The sequence below is a fragment of the Pleurodeles waltl genome, chromosome 7 (genome assembly GCF_031143425.1).
Source record: "Pleurodeles waltl isolate 20211129_DDA chromosome 7, aPleWal1.hap1.20221129, whole genome shotgun sequence".
Lineage (NCBI taxonomy): Eukaryota > Metazoa > Chordata > Amphibia > Caudata > Salamandridae > Pleurodeles > Pleurodeles waltl.
The window spans coordinates 1,264,420,281-1,264,443,893 of NC_090446.1; the positions used below are offsets into that span (position 1 = coordinate 1,264,420,281).

Genomic DNA, 23,613 nt, shown 5'->3' on the forward strand with positions numbered 1-23,613 from the left:
CTTATGATGGTATATTTTATTCTTATTCCTGCCATATCCTTCTTTTGGTCCACACATCGTTCACCTTCCACTGACTTGCCCTCCTTGAATCTAGGGCTTGACAAACTTGCTGCTCTGGGCTTAGTGTGTCGAAATATGATCATTTAGTCCTTGTCCCTCCAATTTATTAGGAATTATACGTACCACTCTAACCAATGCATGTAAACGCATTTTAAATATCTAAACTAGTGATATTGGTGTTGGGGATCATCTACAGAAATATTCATTAAGTAAACAATAAAAAACCGATGTTTAAACTATGAAGGTGTTTGTGTGACTCTTTGATCAATAAATAAATCATTGTTTTCATTGAAGGTTTAATCTGTGACGATGAAGGTGAAAGGGAATCACAGCAGTGTGTCTGAATTCATCCTTCTAGGGTTTTCAGAGCCTCCAGAGCACTCAATTATCCTGTTTCTGTCTTTCCTATTGATGTACTTGGTGACCCTGGTGGGAAACACTACCATCATTTTCGTCATCAGATTGGATGCTCACCTTCACACGCCCATGTACTTCTTTCTAAGTATCTTATCGTTCGTAGACATTTGCCTGACTACTTGCACAGTCCCAAAACTTCTGCTCAACATCTTCTTAGAAAAGAAAAGTATTTCTTTCCATGGGTGTTTTCTGCAGCTGCACTTCTTCACTTCCTTTGGTAATATGACAGGTTTCTTGTTGGCCATCATGGCTGTGGATCGATACTTGGCTATCAGCAAGCCACTGCACTATGCAATGATAATGAGTAAGGGAATCCAACTGAGGCTGGTTGCTGGATCTTGGGTTATCGTCTCTCTGCATTCAGCAGCACACAGCATTATGGCAGCACGATTATCATACTGCGCATCCAATAAGATACATTACTACTTCTGTGACCTGCCACCACTCTTTAAACTGTCCTGCTCAGACACATCCCCAAATGAGCTCCTTCTTCTGACTGAGGCTACCATAGTCCTGATGAGCCCATGCCTCTGCATTACCATATCTTACATCCTCATTATTGTCACTATTTGCAGGATGCCTTCAACAGAAGGGAGATTCAAAGCATTTTCCACTTGCTCTGCCCACCTGACAGCAGTGACTCTGAATTATGGCCCAGTGCTATACACCTACATCCGCCCAGCCTCGGCTTATTCCTTGGAGAAAGACCTCATTATCAGCGTGTTGTACAGCGTGGGGAACTCCATGTTGAACCCGTTTGTTTACAGTATTCGAAACAAGGAAGTCAAGGGCGCCTTGTCAAGAGTTCTGAGAAAAAGAGTATTTTTCTGGAGGAAATAAAATGTGACAATGTCCATGTGTCTCGCTTCTACAGTCCTCATCTTATGTGTTTCTTTATTTTGCTTTATTTTTGTTCAGAAATATTGTAGAGCATATATATCACCATGTGGCGACCTCTGCCTGCTGGAGTTTGGAGAGGGTGGGTGGTTGATATGGAAAGGAAGTTCTGAAGGTCCGATGTTGTTCACTGCACAGACCGGTGAACTTCTGATAGAGTTCAGTTCAGCAGCTGGAATCAATGTGTGGGCGTGAAACAGTTGAATCTCATATTCTATGACAAAGGAAAGAAGCTGTGAGGCAAGGCGTTTCGGTTGGAACCATTAGTAGTTTTGTATTTAACCCAAAAAGGCAAGGATTACGCAATCGCTGAGTATCAGAGGGGCCTACATCATAACCATATCTTAATGTCTGGAAATAATACAATGAAGAGGCAAATATTAGAATAAGAGAAATCACTTTTATGCTATTGACAGGGCTGTCACACCTGTCTCTTTGTAAAACTGGACCGAAATGTATCATCAATGTATTTATTTTTTTCTTTTGTTTTCCTTTATTTGTAGTTTTTGTACGCCACACCAGGCCCCTGGAACCTAAAAAAAAAAAACCTTTATTACCCCTATGCACCACCATTCCCAAAACATTAAAAAAAACCTTACAGCGCCTGTCGAGACCTAGAAAGTAAACATTCTTATTTGTATATATTAAATAATCCTGGTAATCATTTATTCAACAAATAATAACTACTTTAATTGCAATTACTTAAAATTAATGTAATTTAAATATATTAATTACTTACATTTAATTTGAATTACTACTCTAATATAAATGTACATATTTAAAAATATATATATAAATTTAGCTTTTTAAGTCACAACAGGCATGGTGGTATATATATATATATATATATATATACATATATATATATGTATGTATGTATGTATGTATGTGTGTGTGTATATATATATATATATATATATATAAAACTACCTAGTGGCGACTGCCACTAAGTAAAATATGTATATATATATATATATATATATATATATATATATATATATAAATATATATTTATATATATATATATATATATATATATATATATATATTTTACTTAGTGGCAGTCGCCACTAGGTAGTTTTAGTTAGGACAATGTTTCCATAGAAAAAGCATTTTTTGATGTGCCTATATCTTTGGTGCCGTTTGACGAATCTTTGCAAAATTTTCCGAAAAAAGTGTGCCAGTGATTCTTGTTGTGTACGGAAAGTTTTGTGGTGATCTGTCAAGCGGGGGCAAGAAAAAGGGGGTGTCAAAAAAAGTTGCTTTGCCATGTTAATTCCCAAAGGACCTTTGAACACCAACTACAGCCCGAATCGGTGAATGGAATTACACCAAATTTGACAGAAAGCTAGCTTTCGGTACGCAAATTATGCTTTACCTTATTTGGTGTAAATCCGTTCAGTTGTATTGAGAAATTTAGGGAAAGCCAAATTTGTATATCTCTGGTCGCTGTGACTTTGTGATTATTTCGAGAATATTTAATTGAAATTCATGTATTTTTGTGAATGCTCATTCAAAAAGAAGTGCTGTGATTGGCTGACCATAACCTGACTAGAAAGTTGCGTCCACCATTTTATTTCACTGGACACGGTCCCCAGGGGTGAAAATCGTAATTGAAAGTGGCATAAGGGGTGTCAGGGTTAAGGTACAAATGATGGGGTTATAATAATTTTGTGTCATCATGTGTGGTTTTTATGAACATTTGGGAATGTTCATGAATTATTCACACAATATTTGCGAATGTGAAAAAATTTGAAGGAAAAACCATGGACTCATTCAAACACTAATTCATGCACTCATACATGCACTCAGAGACTCACACACCCACTCACACACCCCCTCAGACACTCATGCACCCACTCAGACCCACTCACAGACTCACACAGCTACTTTAAGATCTACTCAGCCGCTCTTGCATCCACAAGGCCCTGTGGCCAACCTTTGGCCGTGCGTAGCACGGAGTTGGGTGGTTATAAGGGCTTGGCTGCAAGGCCTGGCTGCAGGCCAGGCCTTGAGACCAACTCCCAATGTGCACGGCCTTTGACTGTTCCTGGCGGGGGTTGGAATAACGCATAGTAATCAAAATGACTTTACATAAAAAAATAACATAGAAATAACCTGAAAAAACAAAGTTTACATGTACGTTATAGTTAGATTCTGAATTTACTCGTAATAAACCATAGAAAGAGTTTGAGTTCTTTCAAGTAACTATAACTCATGCCCTAAGGTAACTATAACTCGTGCCTTCGCCATGCACAGCTAATTACTTCACATATTACATCATTGATGAGATCTTGTCTGGCATCTTTGATATTATCACTGCAACATTTCCAATAAAATTATTGATAAGAAAACTGTGCATGGCAAGAGTGCAAGTTATAGTTACCTTAGGGTGCGAGTTATAGTTGCTTGAAAGAACTTTAGCTCTAACTGCTGAAATTGTATGTTTTTTTATGAGTAAATTCAGAACCTAAATATAATGTCCCTGTAACCTTTGTTTTCTTATTGAAAAAAATTATATATATATTTATATATTATACAAATTCAAGACAGAGAGAAGAGGGACAGGACCCCTGGGGGGGCATCCTGCAGGGTAGGAGCCAGCACTGCTCCCACAAACAGGGAGCTTCTTTAAGTAGCAGCTCCCTGCTTGTGGGAGCAATGTTTTCATCTGTTTCCCTGCATGCATATTTGCATGCAGGGAAGCAGATGAAAACTTCACTTTCTGCAAGTAAGAGCTGTTTGACAGCTCTCACTTGCAGAAAGTGAAGTCAAAACCCCCACCTAGTCAGAGCAGACAGCTATGTCCCAGAGGTGGGCAGATCAGGACATAACAGCAGCGGGACCTGAGGGTGGAGGTCCCCAGGACCATCTATGGCTTCTCGAGGGGGGTCTCATGGCCCCCTGCATTATATTTGATCAGAGCTCCAGGGAGGTGCTGGTACCCCTAGCTGCGGGGATGGGGCAGTTCCTTGGGCTGCGGGTGCGATGTATGGTCCCCATTCATTGTAATTCATCAGGGCCTTGGGAAGGAGGTGTCCCCAGTGCTGCAGGGGGGCCGTGTGGCCTCTCTGCCTTGCATTTCATTAAAACCCAGGGGAGGTGGAGGTCTCTGGAGATGCGGGGCCGGGAGGCCTCCCCACATTCACTATAAATAAAGCCTCAGGGAGGTGGTGGTCCACAGGGCATCAAAAAGCCCTAGAAGGGGGACCCCATGCACCCCCTCCTTTATTTTGAAATGCCCCCGGGACCTGGCTCACCCAGGGTCTTCATAAAAACAAGCGTGGGAACTTGTACTTGCTTCTTGCCATGAATTTGCAATGTTATCGCAAATTTGCAGCAAATTTATATTTACAAAGTGTTTTTTTTTTGCCCTGGTGGGGGTTCCTCTTCTCTTTTTCTCACTTTTTTCAGGGACTCGAGTCCCAAGATGGCTGCCAACACCTCCTGGTTTGAAGTGTTTGCAGCCAATCAGAGCTCTGCAGCTCTGTGCACAAGCTCTTATTATTCACAAAGTCGTCAAAGAGGATCAGAGATCTTAGATATGCAAATTTACATTCCCTTAAATATCTCAAAAACTACTGAATGGATTTAAAGCAAATGACCGAAAGCATAATCTGCCTACCAAAAGCTACCTTTCTGAAAAATTCGGTACGATTCATGGTTGTGTTCAAAAGTCCTATGTGAATCACTGTGTGAAATGCACATTTTTTAACCCCCCCTTGTTCGCAACCCCTGCTTTACAGCCCCTTCTTTACTCAAAACTTCCAATGCGCAACAAGAATCACCACCACAATTTTCTGGGAAAATTTTGTGAATGTTCGTCAAATGGTGCCACGGATATAGGCAAGTCAAAAAATGCTTTTCTATGGAAACATGGTCCTAACTATAACTACCTAATGGCGAACACCACTAGTTTATATAGTTATATAAATAATGGAAAGTGGATTATTGCAGTGCTTAATTTGTATATAAAGAGGTGCTGGTGCTCAAAGACCTTCTCTTAAACACGAGACTGCTTTAATTAAATCTGCCAGCACTGAATACTGAGGCAGCGTAATCCTGAAGCTATCTCGGGCCTCTTCAATCCATTTACGGCCACCCCTGCCCCTTCAGCTCATCCCGCAACTTTCTACTTTCTCCTTCCGTCTTTCTCATATGTGTCTTTTGCGTCCAGCAATTGCTTGAGGCTGAAGAATAAGCCCCGGCCCTCACAAATAAGTGCCGGTGCTCAGCACCAGAAACAACAAGCACAAATTAAGCACTGGATTATTGGTAAGGGCAGGTAAGTACCTCCACTTAACAATAGGTCACTAAACCCCACTAGGCCCAGTCAGGTCTCAATAAATTAAACCCAGCTCAACCCTTCATAGCTTGGCAACAAGCAGTTATGCTTAACTTAGGAGACAGGTTTGTAAAGCATTTAAAAATCACAAAGCAGTAAATAAGTAAAGCACAAAACACAATACAAAGCCAACACCAATTTATAAAAATAGAGTATATTTTTATCTCTAAAATGACATCAAAACGATTAAAATCAGATAAGGGGAATCAGAAATATGAATTTTCAAAGATTTAATGTTTTCTAGCTCATAGAAACTAAAAGCGCCAATCTAGTCATCTGGTCGCACTAGACCAGGGAAAAATTAAAGTTTGAGGCCTACCGTGATGGAGCCCTGCTCGGCTACAGCAAGTGGAAGGCCTCAGTCAAAAATTACCTTCGGACATAGGGGCAGATTTATGGAAAATGGTGTTGCACTAAGTGCAGCACCACTTTCCCTTCGCCTCATAGCACCCCCATACCGCCACCATGCGTGCGTCGTATGTAAAATACGGCACACCATGGCACAGAGTAGGGGACAATAACGTAATTTTCTATGACTCTATTGATGTACTCTGCAGGAGTACCATCAAAATACTGGCGCTACTCCTGCAGAGTACATAGGGCCCATTCTAAAGAATGAAAGGCCGCTTTTAATGCCTGCTCTTGAGAAGGTGTTAAAAGTGCCGTAAAAAATGGCTCTGAGATTTCCTTGCGCCATTTTGCTGGCTTCCCTAACGGGGGAACGCCCCATTTGCATACATTATGCCTGGCACAGGCATATGTGGCGCAAAGCATTACAGAGTAGTGCAATGCATGCATTGCACCACCCAGTAAATATTACGTGGGGATTTCAGCTTTGTTGGGCCACAGTAACATCAAAAACAATGATGTTAATGTGGTGCAAGGTGGCACTAGGGCACTATAAATATGCTCCTTAGTCTTTTTCTTGAAGATACTCTTCAGCAGGACGAAGTCACCAATCCGATCTGACCTCCCTGGAGCCCTCTTCAGATACGCTTCGGAGGGGACCTTGTTGAAGAATTCTACCTCCGGACTTTGATGATGTTTCTGGATGGATATCTTTGTACGAGTCAACAACTCACCACAGGGTTCCAGAAGCTCTGAGTTGCTCCTTGAAGTTTAGGATTCCAACTCCCAGAATGCACCCAGTTCAAATCCAAAAATGACCACTAGCCACTGGTCAGCTGGTCAGTTCCTTCAGGTTTTGATACAGGGGACTCTGGTTACCTATTTTTCACCTGTAGCAAGCAGGGGGTCCCGTCTTGAACCAGCTGAAGACAGGCAAACTCCTTTTAGTGGTGAAGCCCAGTGTGCAGCTGCTGCAGTCCCTCAGAGTGCAGTGTCCAGGTAAGGGGTCCAACAGGGCAGTTCTTTTTCTTTTGTCGTTGTTCTGTGTAGGGGTATGAGGTGTGGGTGCAGCTCTGCCATATTTGTCATTGTTCCTGAGGTGGAAAGCAGGGGGGGCAACTGCCAATCACAGGCAGGCCATCATCCTCTTGGATGACCACTTCCTGGGAAGTGTGGCAAAAATCAATCCCAGGAAGCAACATTCTTTAAAAATCCAAAATGGCAGAATCTGAGTTTTGTAGGTTAGGTCTGCCTGAGTCAACCCAGAGGTGAGGCTAAGTTCCCTTAACACATCCATTTGCAGCCCTCTCCTAATCTAATCAGGGGGGCACCTGGTTGTCTGCATTTGCAGGAAATGGGGGAGGTCCTCGGTTGCTCAAAATGTCCTTCTCTCCTTTAAAGACCAGTTTGGCTTCTCTCCCCTCATACTGTTTCGCGATCTACTGAGGCAAATTCCCTCCAACAGGCACTTCCTTTGTCTTCAGCCGAGCCCGCTTCATACATCATCAAGGCAGCCTGACCAGGCTGCCCGAGGCTGGCCAACCAGAAAAGAGCACTACAGAGCTGAAGTTGAAAACTTTCAGGTAGAGTTCTAAACCTCTTTCCCTGAACTGGTTATATTAAATTCAACAGTGGCTAGTTATTGGATTTATTATAACAATAAGTGTGATGCCAAACCTGACCCATTTATTCCCTTTTGAGACTTTATTAATTAAACTAAAGTCTCCCCATTTTAGCCTATTGAACCTATTAACTACAAAGACGGAAAAACTAATTTGGCTATTTTTCCTCACCAGACCTTATAAAACATCTTTTATAAGGTCCCTGTTTACAGTTACACTGCACCCAACCTTGGAGGCACGTAGGGCACACCTTAGGGGTGACATATGTAGAAATAAGGTAGTTTAAGACTTTGGAAGTACCTTTAATTCCAAAGTCGGATTTATATGTACCTTCGGTTTAAAATCAGCAAGCAAGGCAGGCCTGCTTTTCAAATGGCTCTGGGCACCTCAGCAGTGCACCCATGGTTCCCCGCTTATGCTGGGGTCCCTAAACCTACATGCCCCACCATATGCTATGGATGATGCTGCCAATTATAATTAGCCTAATTTGCATACTTATTTTAATCAGAGCACAGAAAGACGCCAGCAAGAAGTGAAAAACAGGGGCAAAAAGTTAGGGGGCTTTTGCAATCAGCCCAGTTTTCTCACAATACATATATATCTATAAATATATATATATACATATAAATAGATTCACTGAAAAGTAATGTTAAAGTTAGGTGAATATGTCAATGACAGTATTCATGTTTTGAACAAAAAGAAAATCACAGAAATTCACCAGCTACCTATCACTTGTTCTACCACCATGCAGTGGCATAACGACCCTTGCCAGGGCCAACCTGCAAGGTACATGGAGGGGGCCCTCTGCACCCACACACTCAATAAGGAGCTCTAAGGCCAGGGGCCCCTCTGTTTATGCAAAGCGGCAGCCTGTTCACAGGGCATGACTGTGAGATGATGAGGGGGGCCCTCCCTGGAACTTGGGGCCCCTCTGCACTGCAGGGGCGATTGTTACACCACTGTCTCCATGCACTGCTTATGACCTCACATATTACATCACTAATGACAGGTTCTATGACATCATTTATGAAATCACTGATAAATCCACAAGCTTTCCATGCACAAATTAGTCAAAAAGTATCACCTTTTTGGAAAGTTATCTGGAGATTTATAAATGGTGCCATATATATATATATATATATATTTATATTTATTTATCCAATAGGAAGTTATAGTTAGGACCGCCTTATCCCATAGACAAAGGGCTTCTTTTTTGCTAATAACTTTAGTGCTGTTTGACAAATCTTCACGAAGTTTTCAAAACTAGTACACAATTTACTTCTACTGATGTCTGGACAGTTTCTGGTGATTCATCAAGCATGGGCATCGAAAAAGGAGGGGTCCTAAAATGCTTTTCCCCATGCAGTTTCAATGAGGGTTCTGCAATTTGTAGACACAGCTACAGCCCGAACCACTGAATGGAATTACACCAAATTTGTTAGAAAGCTAGATCTTGGTGTAGAAAGAGTGCTTTTGTGATTTGGTGTGAATCTGTTCAGTAGTTTCTGAGTTATTAAAGGTAAACAAATATATAGCTAGCTAGAGATGCAGATCGACAGCAGATCCACCCACAGGGGATCCACAGAACCCTGCTAAAGGCAAATCCATGACTAGCTAGCCGCAATCTGACAGGAAAGTTGCAGGTGCCCTTTTGTTTGTCACTTGGGCTGGGGAGGGAAAAATAAAGTGTGAAACTCATTGAGGGTTTTGACCCCTCATGGGCACAAAATTGCCCAAAATGTTTTTTGGGGCCTATGTGAGGATCCCCTGCAGCGCTCAATGCAACCCTCCAATGTAATTTTGCAATGGATCTGCAGCTTCTAGGCACAATTAAACAAAAAAATACAAACAATCACACACCAAACTGCTGCCATGCACTGTAATTATATATTACTTTACATTAAAAAATTCACTGAAAAAAACAAAGGTTCACATTTTACCCCAACAAAAAAATATAAGTTCAGCAGTTCTAGTATATTTTACTGAAGAAACTATAATTTGTGCCCTTACATATCTTTATTCCACAAGTTATTGTTTTTTAGCAATATTATAACTATAACTATAACTGCAGAATTTCTGTGGTTTTGTGTGGATAAAATGTGACCTAATTATAACGCCCTGTAATCTTTAGTTATTTATTTATATATGTATATATGCCCTAGACCCGCGCCCTTCCCATGGGCATCAGGTCTCCAGCCCTCTGAAGCCCATAATCAGAAGACAGAGCAGGCGAAGATACCTGGTAAAGAGGAAGAGGGGCTCTAAGAAGGCATGCATAGCTGGGGATGAGAGACTCTGGGTTTGAGGTGTCCAAGCCCCACCTGTCTGGAGATTTTCAATAACTGGCTGTATGGCCTTGTCGTTAGAACTACATCCTGCACTCTTGTGTGTTTTTTTTCCAAGTCTTTAGGATCATCAATCACTGTCTGCCATGACGCTTGTCTGAAGACATTTATCCAAAACATTGTTTTTCTGTTCAACATATGACTATATGCAGTTCGTTTACAGTTCTACAAGACCCAGGGGTCATGGTCCTCGCTACATAAAAATAACCAAGCATATATGCGCAGCTCCATGTTGGATGTTTTGAAGGAGAGCTGCTTGCCTCAGGTATTCTCTATTTGAATACACCTGTAAGCCTAGGCTGAGCTGCAGTGGGGTAACTCAAAATGTTGGGGTTCTCCTGCAAACAATTGTTGCTAGCCATTCCCTTAGTATGACTGCCACATGAAAGGCTTAAGCCTCATGGGCACCCATTAGGGGTGCCGCATTTTGGCACAGAATAGAGGGCTGGGATATGAAACTGACAAATGCCCCCCCCCCTCTCTGGTGAGACAACCGTTGTTTGTGTTCCAGCTGTTACTGCTCAAGAGCTGTTGTGTGTGGGGCAGTGGTGTACCAAGGGTGCCAAAGTGCCCACCTGCAGGCTAGAAAGGTTGTTATAGTTAGCCATATTTAGGGTCCAGAGGAGGGCTCCATCTCTGGGCCCTAGTGCCACTAAACCTGATGCAATACTGATATCTACACTCCTAAGTAAGAGCCACCTGGTTTTATGAGATTCCTAAATATAGCTAATGGGGTATTTCACTATGTATTCAGTGGTACAAAGTATAATTTGCTTATTTTAATGTGTGTTACAGATTACTTGGTCCATAGTTTAAGCTGCTGAAATTGTCAACGTGTCGGGCATGTGTAAGGACTGTTTACAGCATAGGCTAAGGCCCTTTTTATGAGCAGCCCTGAAGGAAGTGAGGTATTTGCATATGCGGTAAATGGTGTGTGATTGTATGGTTAAAGGGGGTTGACCTCAGGCCATGCACAGCGGTGGTTGGATTAACATATAGGGGGTCATTCCGACCCCGGCGGGCGGCGGGTGCTGCCCGCCGGGCGGAAACCGCCCAAAGACCGCACCACGGTCAAATGACCGCAGGGGTCATTTCAACTTTCCCACTGGGCCGGCGGGCGATCTCCAAAAGATCGCCCGCCGGCCCAGCGGGAAAGCCCCTGCAAAGAGGAAGCCGGCTCCGAATGGAGCAGGCGGATTTGAAGGGGTGCGACGGGTGCAGTGGCACCCGTTGCGATTTTTACTGTCTGCTAAGCAGACAGTGAAAATCTTTGTGGGGCCCTGTTAGGGGGGCCCTGCACTGCCCATGCCAGTGGCATGGGCAGTACAGGGGCCCCCAGGGGCCCCACGACACCCGTTCCCGCCGGCCTACACCGCCAGGAACAGGCTGGCGGGAAGGGGGTCGGAATCCCCATGACGGCGCTGCAAGCAGCGCCGCCATGGAGGATTCCCTGGGCCAGGGGAAAACCGGCGGGAAACCGCCGGTTCCCCTTTTCTGACCGCGGCTTTACCGCCGTGGTCAGAATGGCCCGGGAAGCACCACCAGCCTGTTGGCGGTGCTTCCTCTGCCCTCCCAAACCACCAGGGTCGGAATGAGGGCCATAATATTTAAAATTACTTCATGTTAAAAAAAACAGAAATTCGCTGAAAAATACAAAGGTTACAAAGACGTAATTAGAAAATATTATTTTAAACAACATAGAAAATCACTGAAAAAATCATCAAAAGTTACAGGGACTTTATAGCTAACATCATTGATAATATCACTGTAACATTTGCAGTAACATTATTGTGAGAAAACCATGCAGGGCAGGGCACGAGTTATAGTTACATTAGTGTATGAGTTCTAGTTACTTGAAAAATAACTCTATAACAGGTGAATTTCTATGGATTTGTACGTTTAAATAAAAAATATATATATATATATATATATTCACTTTAAAAAAACAAAGGTTACAAGGACGTAAAAGGTAGGATCACATTTTAAACGTACAAAACCATTGAAATTTACAAGTTATAGTTAGAGATACCTCAAGTAACTATAACTCGTGCCCTAAGTATAACTCTAACTCATGCCCTCGCAATGCACAGCCTCTTCAACTTATGGAGCTTGTTACAACAGTTGCTCCAAACATCCCTAAACTTCTGGATCTTCCTCCAGCAGTCCTTTTTGGGTTCTTTAAGTGTCCGCACACTTAATATAAGGTTACAGAAGTTCTGAATTGTACCTTGGAAGTTGGGACTACAATTCCCAGAATGTATCTGGTCAGATTAGTTAAATGGCCACCAGACACTGGTCAGCTAGGATCTTCTTACAGGACTTGATACAGAGGACTCTAGCCAGCTCCTGTAGCTTACTGGGAGTACACTCCTGTAGTTGCAGAAGCAAGTCAAAGTCCTTTTATTGGTGAAGTCTAAAGTGTGCAGCTGGTGCAGTCCTTGTTAGGGCATTATAGGTAGGTTGGCAGAGACATTTATAATTGGGCCTAATTTACCTATACCATTTTAAACAGAGCACTGGTGCTGGGATTGGTTAGCAGTGCCCAGGGCACAGTCAGAGTCAGGAAACACCAGTACCAGCTAAAAATGGAGGCAAAAAGTGAGGGGGCTTCTGCAGTCAGCCCAGTTTTCCTACAATATTCACTTAAGCAAACCAAAGGTTACAGTGATGTTACTGTTAGGCTCACATTTACACCTACTAAACTGTAAAAAAAATCACCTGTTAGAGTTATTTCAAGTGACTTTAACTTGCACGCTAAGGCAACTATTACTTACGCCCTTACCATGCATCTTAAATTAAACCATGTGGGAAAACTGGGCTGATTGCGGAAGGCCCCTAACCTTTTGCCCCCATTTTTCACTCATACTGGTGTTTTTCTGAATCTGATGGTACCCTGGGCATTTCTAAACAGTCCCAGGGCCTGTGCTCTGAACAACATGGTATATGCAAATTAGGTTAATTATTATTAGAACTGTTTTGTTGATATTCAATGGTTTACACACCTGTCTCCTAAGTTAAGCCTAACTTCTCATTGCTAAACTACCAAGGGTTGATCCAGGATTAATTAATTGAGACCTTGACTGAACCTAGAGGGGGTTTGTGGCCTATTGCTAAGCATAGGTCCCTACCTGCCTTTATCAATAATCCACTTCCCAACACTCCACAAACTACAGCACTCATGACATCTTTGATAATGTCATTGACAATGTCACTAGAATATGGCAGTAAAAGTATTGATCAGATAACTGTGTAATTTGAGGGTGCGATTTATAGTTACCTTAGGGCGCGAGATATAGTTATCTGAATTTCTATGGTTTTGTACGTGTAAAATGTGAGCCTAACTATAACGTTCCTGTAACCTTTGTTTTTAAAGTGAATTTCTATGTTTTTTCAATTCTATTTCCTAATCATAACATCCCTGTAACCTTAGTTTTTTCAGTGGATTTCAACTTTTTTTTTAAAGTGAGGTAATTTTCACTACTATATGTTTATCTAACCACCACCGTGCACAGCCTTTTGCTTTGCATGGCGGAGGTTGGCCGCAGGGCCTGCGACAACCTCTATACCCACACAAACCCGTGCTGCTTACTGCCTTCGGCTGTGACCAGACTCTGTGGCCAACCCTTATAACAACCCAAACCTGCGCTGCACCTGGCCTTTGGCTGTGCACAGCGAGAGTTGGCTGCAGGACTTGCCTTGCAACCATCCCCTATAACAATCCAACCTTGTGCGGCACACAGCCTTTGGTCGTGTGCAGTTTGGGTTGGCAGTAGGCCAGGCCCTTCGGCTAACAACTAAAGCTATCCAACTCTGCACTAAGCACGGCCTTTGACCATGCAAAGTGAGGGTTGACCAGAGGGCCTGGTCTGCGGTCAAACCCTGGAACTGCAGATCAGGATCTGCGAATCTGAATCCGCTGTCCTCAATATCTATATATTTTTAAACTCTGATATCTCAGAAGCTACTGAATGGACTTACACCAAATCACAAAAAGCGCAATCTGTGTACTGAGAATTAGCTCCCTGACAACTTTGGTGTAATTCCATTCACCAGTTCGGGCTGTAGGCGTGTTTGAAGACTCTATGGGAAAATGAATAGTAAAAACGCATTTTGTAGCCCCCCCTTTTTCTTGGCCCTTGCTCGATGTTTTAAAAATGTTGTGAAGATTCGTCAAACAGCCCCAAAGCTATTCGCAAAACAAAAAATGCTAGGTCCTAACTATAACTGCAACTATAACTACCTACTGGCAACCACCAGTAGGCAATATATATATACACACACACACACACACACACACACACATATGCATGTGTATATATATATATATATATATATATATATAAAGAAACCAGGGCACATTATACATATGAGATAGAAATCTGTCAACTGGAGAAATGTATTAAATTTACTAAAAAAAAATCAAACCTTTCAGGGATGTTATAGTTATTAAATATAATGTTTTTAAAACATACAAATTAACTTAAAAAGCTAAAGGTTACAGGGACGTCATAGTTAGGAAATACATTTCAGAAAACCTTAGAATTTCACTTAAAAACCAAAGCGTTCTAATTAGGTTCACATGTTGCAGAAATAAAAATCAACATTTATAGTAAACTGGTAGATGATGTCATCCGTGATGTCATTTACGATGTCATCAGTGATCTCATCAGTGATGTCACTGAACAAGTCCTGAGTAATGTAGTATGTGAGTTCATAATCAGTGAATTGCAGCAGTGTAAGTTATAGAATATCTCAGCAACGAACATCCCAAATCCAGCAAGAAAGAAATTGACTAAAGGTGCCTATATATATATATATATATATATATATATATATATATATATATATATATATATACATATATATACTGCACAACGAACTAGAATATGGAAGCTGTCCTTGTGCAGTCCGGTACAGGTTACGGTAACCCTATACATCCAAACAAAACCTTCCCAACATAAAGAAGAGTCCAGACTCAATGGCAGTGCAAAATGTTGTTTAATACAAAAATAAAATTGCAGGCATCCACACCAACGCGTTCCAGCCGTAGCTTTGTTCACAGTAAAATTGAAAACATCTAATGCACATCTACATTCAAATAAAAGATAGAAATGACAGACCACTCCTAAAACTAGTGCTTAATAGTAAGCAAATGTGACGGCCATTTTGAAGTGTATTAGTTATCAATGATTTACAAATTCATTTGGCAATAATGGATTAACGTGCATGACAAAATTATGCTTGAATCATTTAAAACTGCATTCATATTATGTTGTATCAATTGAACCTGCATTCGTATTATATTGTATCTCTATAAATTTGGAATTGTATAAATACTATTAAAAATATTACTATTTTGTTTATACAACAAACTTGGTATTTATGTAAAAAAAAAAGCAGCATCACACCTTAGTGGGCTAATATTACTGTCTGTATTGCCACAAAGCTCCATATTCTCACATTTTTCTCCCATACGGCGTCTAGCTGATAATTATTAATACCACACTAAATCAACCGTTTATTTACACATATATCCAATTCTCGAATCTGTACTAACCCTAACATATGTGAGATCTCCCCATTCTTGTTACAATACACTTCACTGTCCCAAATGTTACTTGTGAATATGCACATAAAAATATAGATAAATATATAAATAAATATGGTGATGAATAAATAGATAGATGAACATTACCCAAGTGGGTGTTAAAAAACCACAAATCCCATATATCTCACGTACTTAACAAAAAGTCATATAAATGACTTACAGATATACACACAGACGGACAAAAGCTGTCATAATCACAAAAGCACTAGTTATAAGTCTGGTCATAATTCACACCAGTGTGGAAACAGATGTATAACATGCAAAGAAAGAGAAAAAGAAGGAAAAGAAAAGGAGAAATAACAGCCATAAAGTTACAATCATCACCATTAAAATATTAAAAACTCACAGTAAATAACCACACTAAAGTGACTCATGCGTACTGCAGGGTAAAGTACCCACAATTTTCATAATGATCACCCTAAACGTACGGTTAGTTCTTCACTCAAGTTGAGACCCCTTGCTATAACAGCCTCAAAATCTATAATATATCTGGATTCCAAAATTATCAATCTTAGTTCTCTGTCTCCTCCTCGAATATCACTTTTGACTTGATCTGCTATCACAAATTACAATGGCTTTTCATCTCCCCTGGGCAATTGATGAAAATGTCTGGCAACAGTATAATTATGATCATTGTGGCCAATAGCTCTCTTGTGCTCAAGAATCCTTTTTCTAGCCCAATGGATAGTGCTGCCAATGTATAACTTCCCACAGGGACATATCAAGTAGTATATGCAAAAATCTGTATTGCAATTAAAGAAACCTCTAATGCAAAACCACCTGTTCCTGGTCCTATCTGCAGACTTTTGAAATTGCTGCTATTAGAGCAGGCCTGGCGTTGTAAGCAGCACACAACCCAGACTTGTCATGAGATTTTTCTTCCTAAACGTAATTTGAGGTGTCTCAGGTAGGTACTTAGCTAGCACAGAATCTGTTTGTAGAATATGCCAAATCCTATGAAGTATGTAATGGATATTTTGCGATTTTGTAGAAAATGTTGTAATGAATCTTATTGTCTGATCTTGTAATGTCTGATCTTGTGATGTCTCATTCATAGGAACAGTATATAACAGACTATCCCTTGTTACAACTTTAACTTTCTTTATTGCCTTGGAAATCACCTGCTTGCTATATCCTCTATCTCTAAACCTCTTGCACATAATACTACACTCGTGCTCACAGTCCTCTAAAGTGGTACATATTTTTCTTGCACGTAGTAACTCCCCATAAGGAAAACTGCATATAAGGTTAGAAGGATGAGCACTGTGTGCACTTAACAAACTGTTCCCAGCTGTTTTTTTACTGAATATCCTGGTACTGAGGCAGCTCTTCTTCACCATAACCTCCCCATCCAATAATTCAATGCAAGATCTAGTAAAATTGGCACTGAAGTGAAGATTATACTCATTAATATTAAGATCAGATACAAATTTCCTGGCCGATGTTTCATCCCCTTTTTAAATGACAAACACATCATCGATGTAATGATATCGCAAAATCACCTGTCCCTCAAATCTAGTACATCTAATGGACACCTGCTCCTCCCACCAGCCCATGAATAAGTTTGCATAGCTGGGGGCAAAGTAGGTGCCCATTACCGTTCACTGTAGCTGCTTGTAGACAAGCTTGTCAAATATTAAAAAAATATTTTTAAAACCGAATCCACTCATATCTAGTATCATCTCTGTATGCAGTAGGAAGGAGATGGATCTAGCTTGCATTTATTCCCAGTTCATGTTTAATGCAAATGTATAAACTGGCAACATCCAAAGTCATCATCAAATAATCTCATTCCCAATGGATGTCCTTAATGACCTTCAAAAAATGTGTGGTATCTTTAATTTAGGAGGGTAAAGTCTCTACAAAAGGCTGGAGGTAGAAATCTATATATTTAGAAGTATTTTCCAATAGAGACCCAATTGCTGACACAATGGATCACCCAGGAGGATTACTCCTGTCCTTATGTAATTTTGGCAAAAGATACAGGACTGGAATTCTAAGGTGGTCGCATTTCAAAAACTGGTATTCCTCCCACTCTAGAAGGCCTTGCTCCTTCCAGTCATAAAGCATATCCTTATACATACTGTCGTTTGTTTGGCTTGGTTGAAGTTGGATTTAGCATAGCAGTTAGGGTCCCCCAACTGCCTCATGCCCTCCTTTATATATTGTCCTTTGTCCAGGATAACAACATTACCCTCTTTGTCTGATTGTCTAATAACAAGGGTATCATCTTTCTTAAGGTTATCTAATGTATTCACTTGTGTTACAGATAAATTATTCCTTACTTTGTCAATTGGTTTCTTCATGATCTTTTTTAACTCCTTAATAACTTCTCTTTCAAAAACCTCAATGGCATCACAGTGCATTGCTGGTAAAAAACTCGACTTAGGTTTAAAAGGACTAGGACCAGATTTATCTACTTCAAAACCTAATGTGTCAAGATTAATAAACACATCTTTGTGTGCCTCTATATCGTCATGTAAAGATGCTACTGTATGTGAAAATTCGACATCCCCAATACATAGAATATTGACTAGATTTTACATGTGACTTTTCTCCGAATACAGTTGTCTATTGCTAAACCACATTTTCAGTTTGAATTTCCTCACAAATTTGAACAGTACAGGGACCTTACAGTTAGGTTCAGATTTTACACTGACAAAACCATAGCAATTCAGTTGTTATAGTTAGAATTATTTCAAGCAACTATAACTCACGACCTATGGTAACTATGACTCCTGCCCTCACCATGCACATTTTTCTCATCAATAATTTTACAGCAAATGTTACACTGATATCATCAATAATGTCATAGAAGATATGATGTAATATCTGGGATAATTAGCAGTGCATGGCAAGGGCGCACATTATAGTTGACTTAGGGCAATAGTTAGACTTACTTGAAATAGCTCTAACTATAACTATATACATATACGTGTTTTCTTATGGTTGCTTTATTTAAAACAATTAAGAATAAACTTAACTGTAAAGATGTGCAAAGTAAAAGAATGAAGAGAAGGTGCTCTGTTGCAATAGCAGTAGAGTACCATCCTCACCACATAAAAGTTCCAACCCTCTCATTTAGAGTCTGGCAGAACTTAAGTATGTCAAAAACAGAGACAATTCCATCCATCGTATTCTACAAAGGCCCAACAACACAAGGGCCACTGTAGGTTTGACAATTTGTCTGCTTGCCCTATCAAGAGTGGCTGGACAAATGGCCAGTTCTTTACTTTCACATGTCACCATCCAGAACATGGCAGTAAGTGAAAGTAAAAACATTTTACTGACCCGCACACCATGGAAGAAAACTCTCAAAGCAAGGAGGTCACTGCTTTTTTTCCCAGTTCTCAAAAAGAAAATCATGCTTTGGCATTTTGTTTTAACAAATATATAATAAAAGTTGATGTACTACCTTAATATTGATGGAGCCACAGAGAACACTTTCTTTTTTGTGGTTAGGTGCTCTCTATGTGAGGTGGAAAGGTGACAGAAAGAATGGGTGCTCAACATACTGGGTTGATGAAGTCTGTGTTCAGGTCACTGACAGCGAAGCGGACATGTAAGGGATAGGGGTGTGCAACCATCTTCTGAGGACACAGCAGCATTGCTCTGATGCATGAAGGATAGAAACGGTTCCCAGATGTCTCTGGGGTGGGAGCGCAGTGGCATCTGCTATCAGAATGTGGAGAGTTGTGCTTGGCAGTATGTAACATCCTGTAGTCAGGCCTCGAGAATGGGAAGTGAGCACCGGCCCCAGTGCATGGAGACTCTACATTTGGGCATAAGTAAGAGCATGGCTATGAAACGACTGTCCAGAGCAGGAGTGTCCTTAGTAGAACCCGAGGAGATCCACTAGGGGGATGCTCGGCAACACATACACCATAATAGTGTGTATGTGGGGATAGATTCCTTCCTAGAACCATGCCACCCTGGAGCGGTCCAAGGAGAGATGTAAAATGGTGGCCTATGGTGAACCACAATGCAGGCAGTGGGCCACCTCCACAAACCCCATCTGGTGTAACTGATGGGTAGTGCAATAAAAGCGGTGTAGGAATTTGAAGTGTATTAGCCTCAGTCTATAGTTATGTGACAGAAATTTCATGTGAACACAACAGTAGGACTACCGGGCACCTGTAATAATGGGGTCAAAGACCCTATCCCATGCTGCCCGTGCTGTGGAGGTCAAAATTGGCAAGGTGGATTCCATAATGTCGTACAGCCTGGTCACAAGTTTGTGCGGTGAGGGGATAGTGAGTATATGTTCCAGCGCCTAAAAGTTTGAGGGTGGTGCAGGGAAGGTAACATGCAGTGCTCAGCAAGTCACTTGTGGTTGGTGGTATAGCAATGACTCTAGTGTGGTGAGGTGTAAGGCCACTGAGGTTCCAAAAGGTGGAATGCAATGGCTGTCTGGGTAGAGATCAGAGAAGGTCTTAAGATCCCTCCTATATGCCCTCGCCTTGGTACCAGAATCAAGTAAGGAGGTAGTTGAGGGTTATGACCAATCAAAATGGAGGATGTGTACATGTTGGAGAGCCCCACAAGTTTTTGCAAATTATACCAAGCCAAGCATAAGCAGTCAACCGTGTCTGTCTCAGTTTGTGACTCCCTGTATGGGACATATAGGGCAGTGGTTAAGGGCCAGGGATCTGTAACATCTACTTTTTTATGGCCACATGATGTTGAAAGGGCATCAAGTGGATCCAGAAGTGCAGATATGATGCTTGAGCACACATGGCATAGAGCAACATATCTGGAGAGGCTAAGCCGTCTTGGGAGAGTGGTAGAGTAAGAAGTTCCCATTTGAAGCTGGGTCGCTTGCCAGCCCATATTAACACTACCAGATTGGAGCATAGACATCATAGGAAATGTGCTGTGAGGAGAAGGGGGACTTAGAGGAAGAGGCATAGGAATTTGGATTTTTTTAAATTATGATCCATCCAGCAATGGCCAGCGAAGCTGGGTCCAGAGAGGTATCCTGTTCTCGAGCCAAGACATAGCACAGCCATAGTTAGCTGTCCAGAGCTCATTTTGGTGGTGGCTAAGCTGTATCACCAGCTAGCAGACCAGCTTTGTAGCTCATAGATACGGGTAGTCTAATGGGAATTGTTGTGTAGCTATTTTAGTTATAGGTTCATGCACGTTATTTTAACATAATAGGCCTGCTGCTGTGCACCATAACCTAGATATATTTTATTCAGCTTCACTTTTAACCTAGATATATTTTATTTGGCTTAACATTTAACCTAGATATATTTTATTCAGCTTCGCTTTATTATTGTTATAGTAGCCACTTTTACGGGCTTGTTTTATTTCTTTCTCTTTAACTGTTTTGCCTAGGCCAACACTGTTCTCTAACAAGACATTCTTTCTCACTCAGTGCTTCTTCCAAGGCAGCAGTAGGATAGGTTTCCGGTGAACGTGGTATAAAGTTTTGACTCTGACATTCATAGAAAACACACCTCCTTACGTAGGGACATTTTCTTGGAACATCAGTTGTTTTATTGTAAAAACACTTTCCTGTCCCTTACATGTGAGAGGGAGATTCCAGGCAGAGAACCATGACTATATGCTGATTGCTGAATGCTTCACTACACCTGCTTATGCATACACCAGGCCTTTGCTTAGGTATAGGGGATGATGTCTTCCCAGGGGAACCTGAAGGGCAGAATTTGAGCTTAACACGCTGTGCTCTATTATAGCCTAGGTAGTAATTAGTCTACTGATTCTAGTGGCAATATGGTAGTGTTATTTCTATGCTTTACTGTCCTAGTCACAATTCTAATCTTGTCATCCTGTATCATCCTGGTTATTGCAGTCCATGCTTTGCTATCTAAGTTGTTTCATTAAAATATTATTGAAACATATACTGCCTCTGTTTGTCATTGTGTATGTGAGACTAATGTAACTGAGAGAAACAGATGAGACCTGAGCGACCACAGTTTCCCTGAGAAATCAGTTATGTCATGTGTTCGACTGCCCAATCATCCCTGCCCTTGGGTGGAGATCAAGCATTACAAGTTAGCTGGAGCAAAACCCGGATTGGAGCGACAGGTGTGACCTGCAGTGGGTCAGACTTAGTCTCCCACACCGCAGGCAATCCTGCCACTCAAAATCCAGTAGTCTCATTAGAATAATGAGAGCCTATGTGACAGAATGGCTGTGTGCCATTGGTGAGAGAAAATAGTATAGATTTCAACCAACTGATCTGTACCCCGGAAAGGCCACCAAATTTGACAATCTATCTTGTGAGAGGAGAAAGATTGTTGTGGGGCTCATGGACATAGAGTGTGATATTGTCTGCATATAAGGAGATGATCAGCCCTCTTGTTTTGAGGCCACAACCATGGTGTGCATGATGTTGTCAAAGGTGGGCCACCAGAGATCCCATCGCAATGGCGAACGGGATGGGCAACAAAGAACATCCTTTACGCGTGTCATGGATGATTAAAAAGGGTTCAGAGATCATGCCATTGAGTCTTTACAGGCAGTGGGTGAAGTATAGTGGAGTTGTATTTAGCGGAGGGAGTGGGCACGCAGACCCAGGCCCGCAATAGTTGTAAAAAAGGTAATTCCACTGAAGGGTGTCAAACGCTTTGATGGAATCTAGCAGAGCGCAAACCACCAAGACCTGGGGGTGCAAATGTTGCATAGCTGCATAAATGATATGTAAGTTGTGCGATGTTGCATGAACCTAGATTGATCAGGCCTCACCATTGTAGGGAGTGAAGGGTATCTACATTTATCAGGGACAACTGGTGGTAAAAGTCACAGAGAAAGGTGGGCTTGTCATACTTGAGAAGGGTCACTATGGCTGCATCTGGAAGAAAGGAGGGAGGGACCCCTTGTCCAGGGATTCCTCAAACATGGAGAGCATATGTGGGGCCAATGTAGGCATATATTATTTGTACAAATCGGTGGTTAAGCATCAATACCAGGTGCTTTATCACCAGGGAGGATGCAGATAACTTGTATGAGCTCTTTCGAGGTGATGGGTGCATCTACGTATGTGCAGTGAGCCCGATCTAGCTAAATAAGTTTGAGGTAATCAAGATACACACACAATGCATCGTCGGACTGAACCTGGGTGGCAATGTACAATTGCACATAAAAGGAGGTCACAGTGTCTAATATCTCCCTGGGGTGGAGTGGAGGACTTGGTTATCATCTCAGAGTTCGATCACGTAGGTGGACGTATGTGGTCTGTGAAGCAGTCCCACAAAGGTCCTGCCCGGGAGGTCCCCCTCTCCATAGTGGCGGGCTCAAACGTCGTGGTCTAGGAAGCAGAACTCTTGATCTGCCTCCTCAATAAACTCTGACAGTTTAGCATGTATTTCAGCTGGTATGGTCATGACCCCCAGCCTGAATTATTGTGACTCAGAACCCTGAACTGTTTGGCAATGCACGCACCCCTGATGACCACCTTAAAAGCCTCCGATAGTGTGGATGGAGAATTGACCTAGCCTTCAGTGGTTGCTAAGTACTCTACAATTTTTTGGCAGATCTCTTTGCGAAAGGCTGCGTCACGCAACGCATATAGGGGGACTCACCAGGTGAAGGCACGGGGAGCGAGTGAGGAATAGACAGCTTTAGGAGTACTGGGGCATGATTGGAAAGGGTACAAGGAAGATGGTCTACCACAGTCACCCAGGTCAGGGTGTCACAGGACCACAACTGATAGTCTATCCTGGACCATGCACTGTGAAAAGCTTGATACATATGCCTTCCCTAGTGTGGGGTGTGTATTTCACCACGCGTCACGCAGATAATTTCCTTGATGGTATTATGGCCAGTGCTGCTCTTGGGTGGGGGCACTGGGAGGATCCTGCCCTGCCTATCTGGTCATTCAAGATGACATTGAAGTCACAACCCCATATGAGGACTTTAAATCCTAAGCTAGTGATGTGTCTCTTCAACTAAGTGAAAAACTCAGGATCATCTGTATTGGGACCATGGATGGCGGCCAGCATG

General features: G+C 41.7%; 1 protein-coding gene across 1 annotated transcript; it reads left to right on the forward strand.

Annotated features, from left to right (window-relative positions):
* Positions 1-369: 369 nt before the first annotated feature.
* On the forward strand, positions 370-1,326 carry LOC138247380 (olfactory receptor 1f45-like). The gene has a single exon (XM_069202034.1). The coding sequence runs from the start codon at positions 370-372 to the stop codon at positions 1,315-1,317; it is 948 nt and encodes a 315-aa protein (XP_069058135.1). The 3' UTR covers positions 1,318-1,326.
* Positions 1,327-23,613: the final 22,287 nt, after the last annotated feature.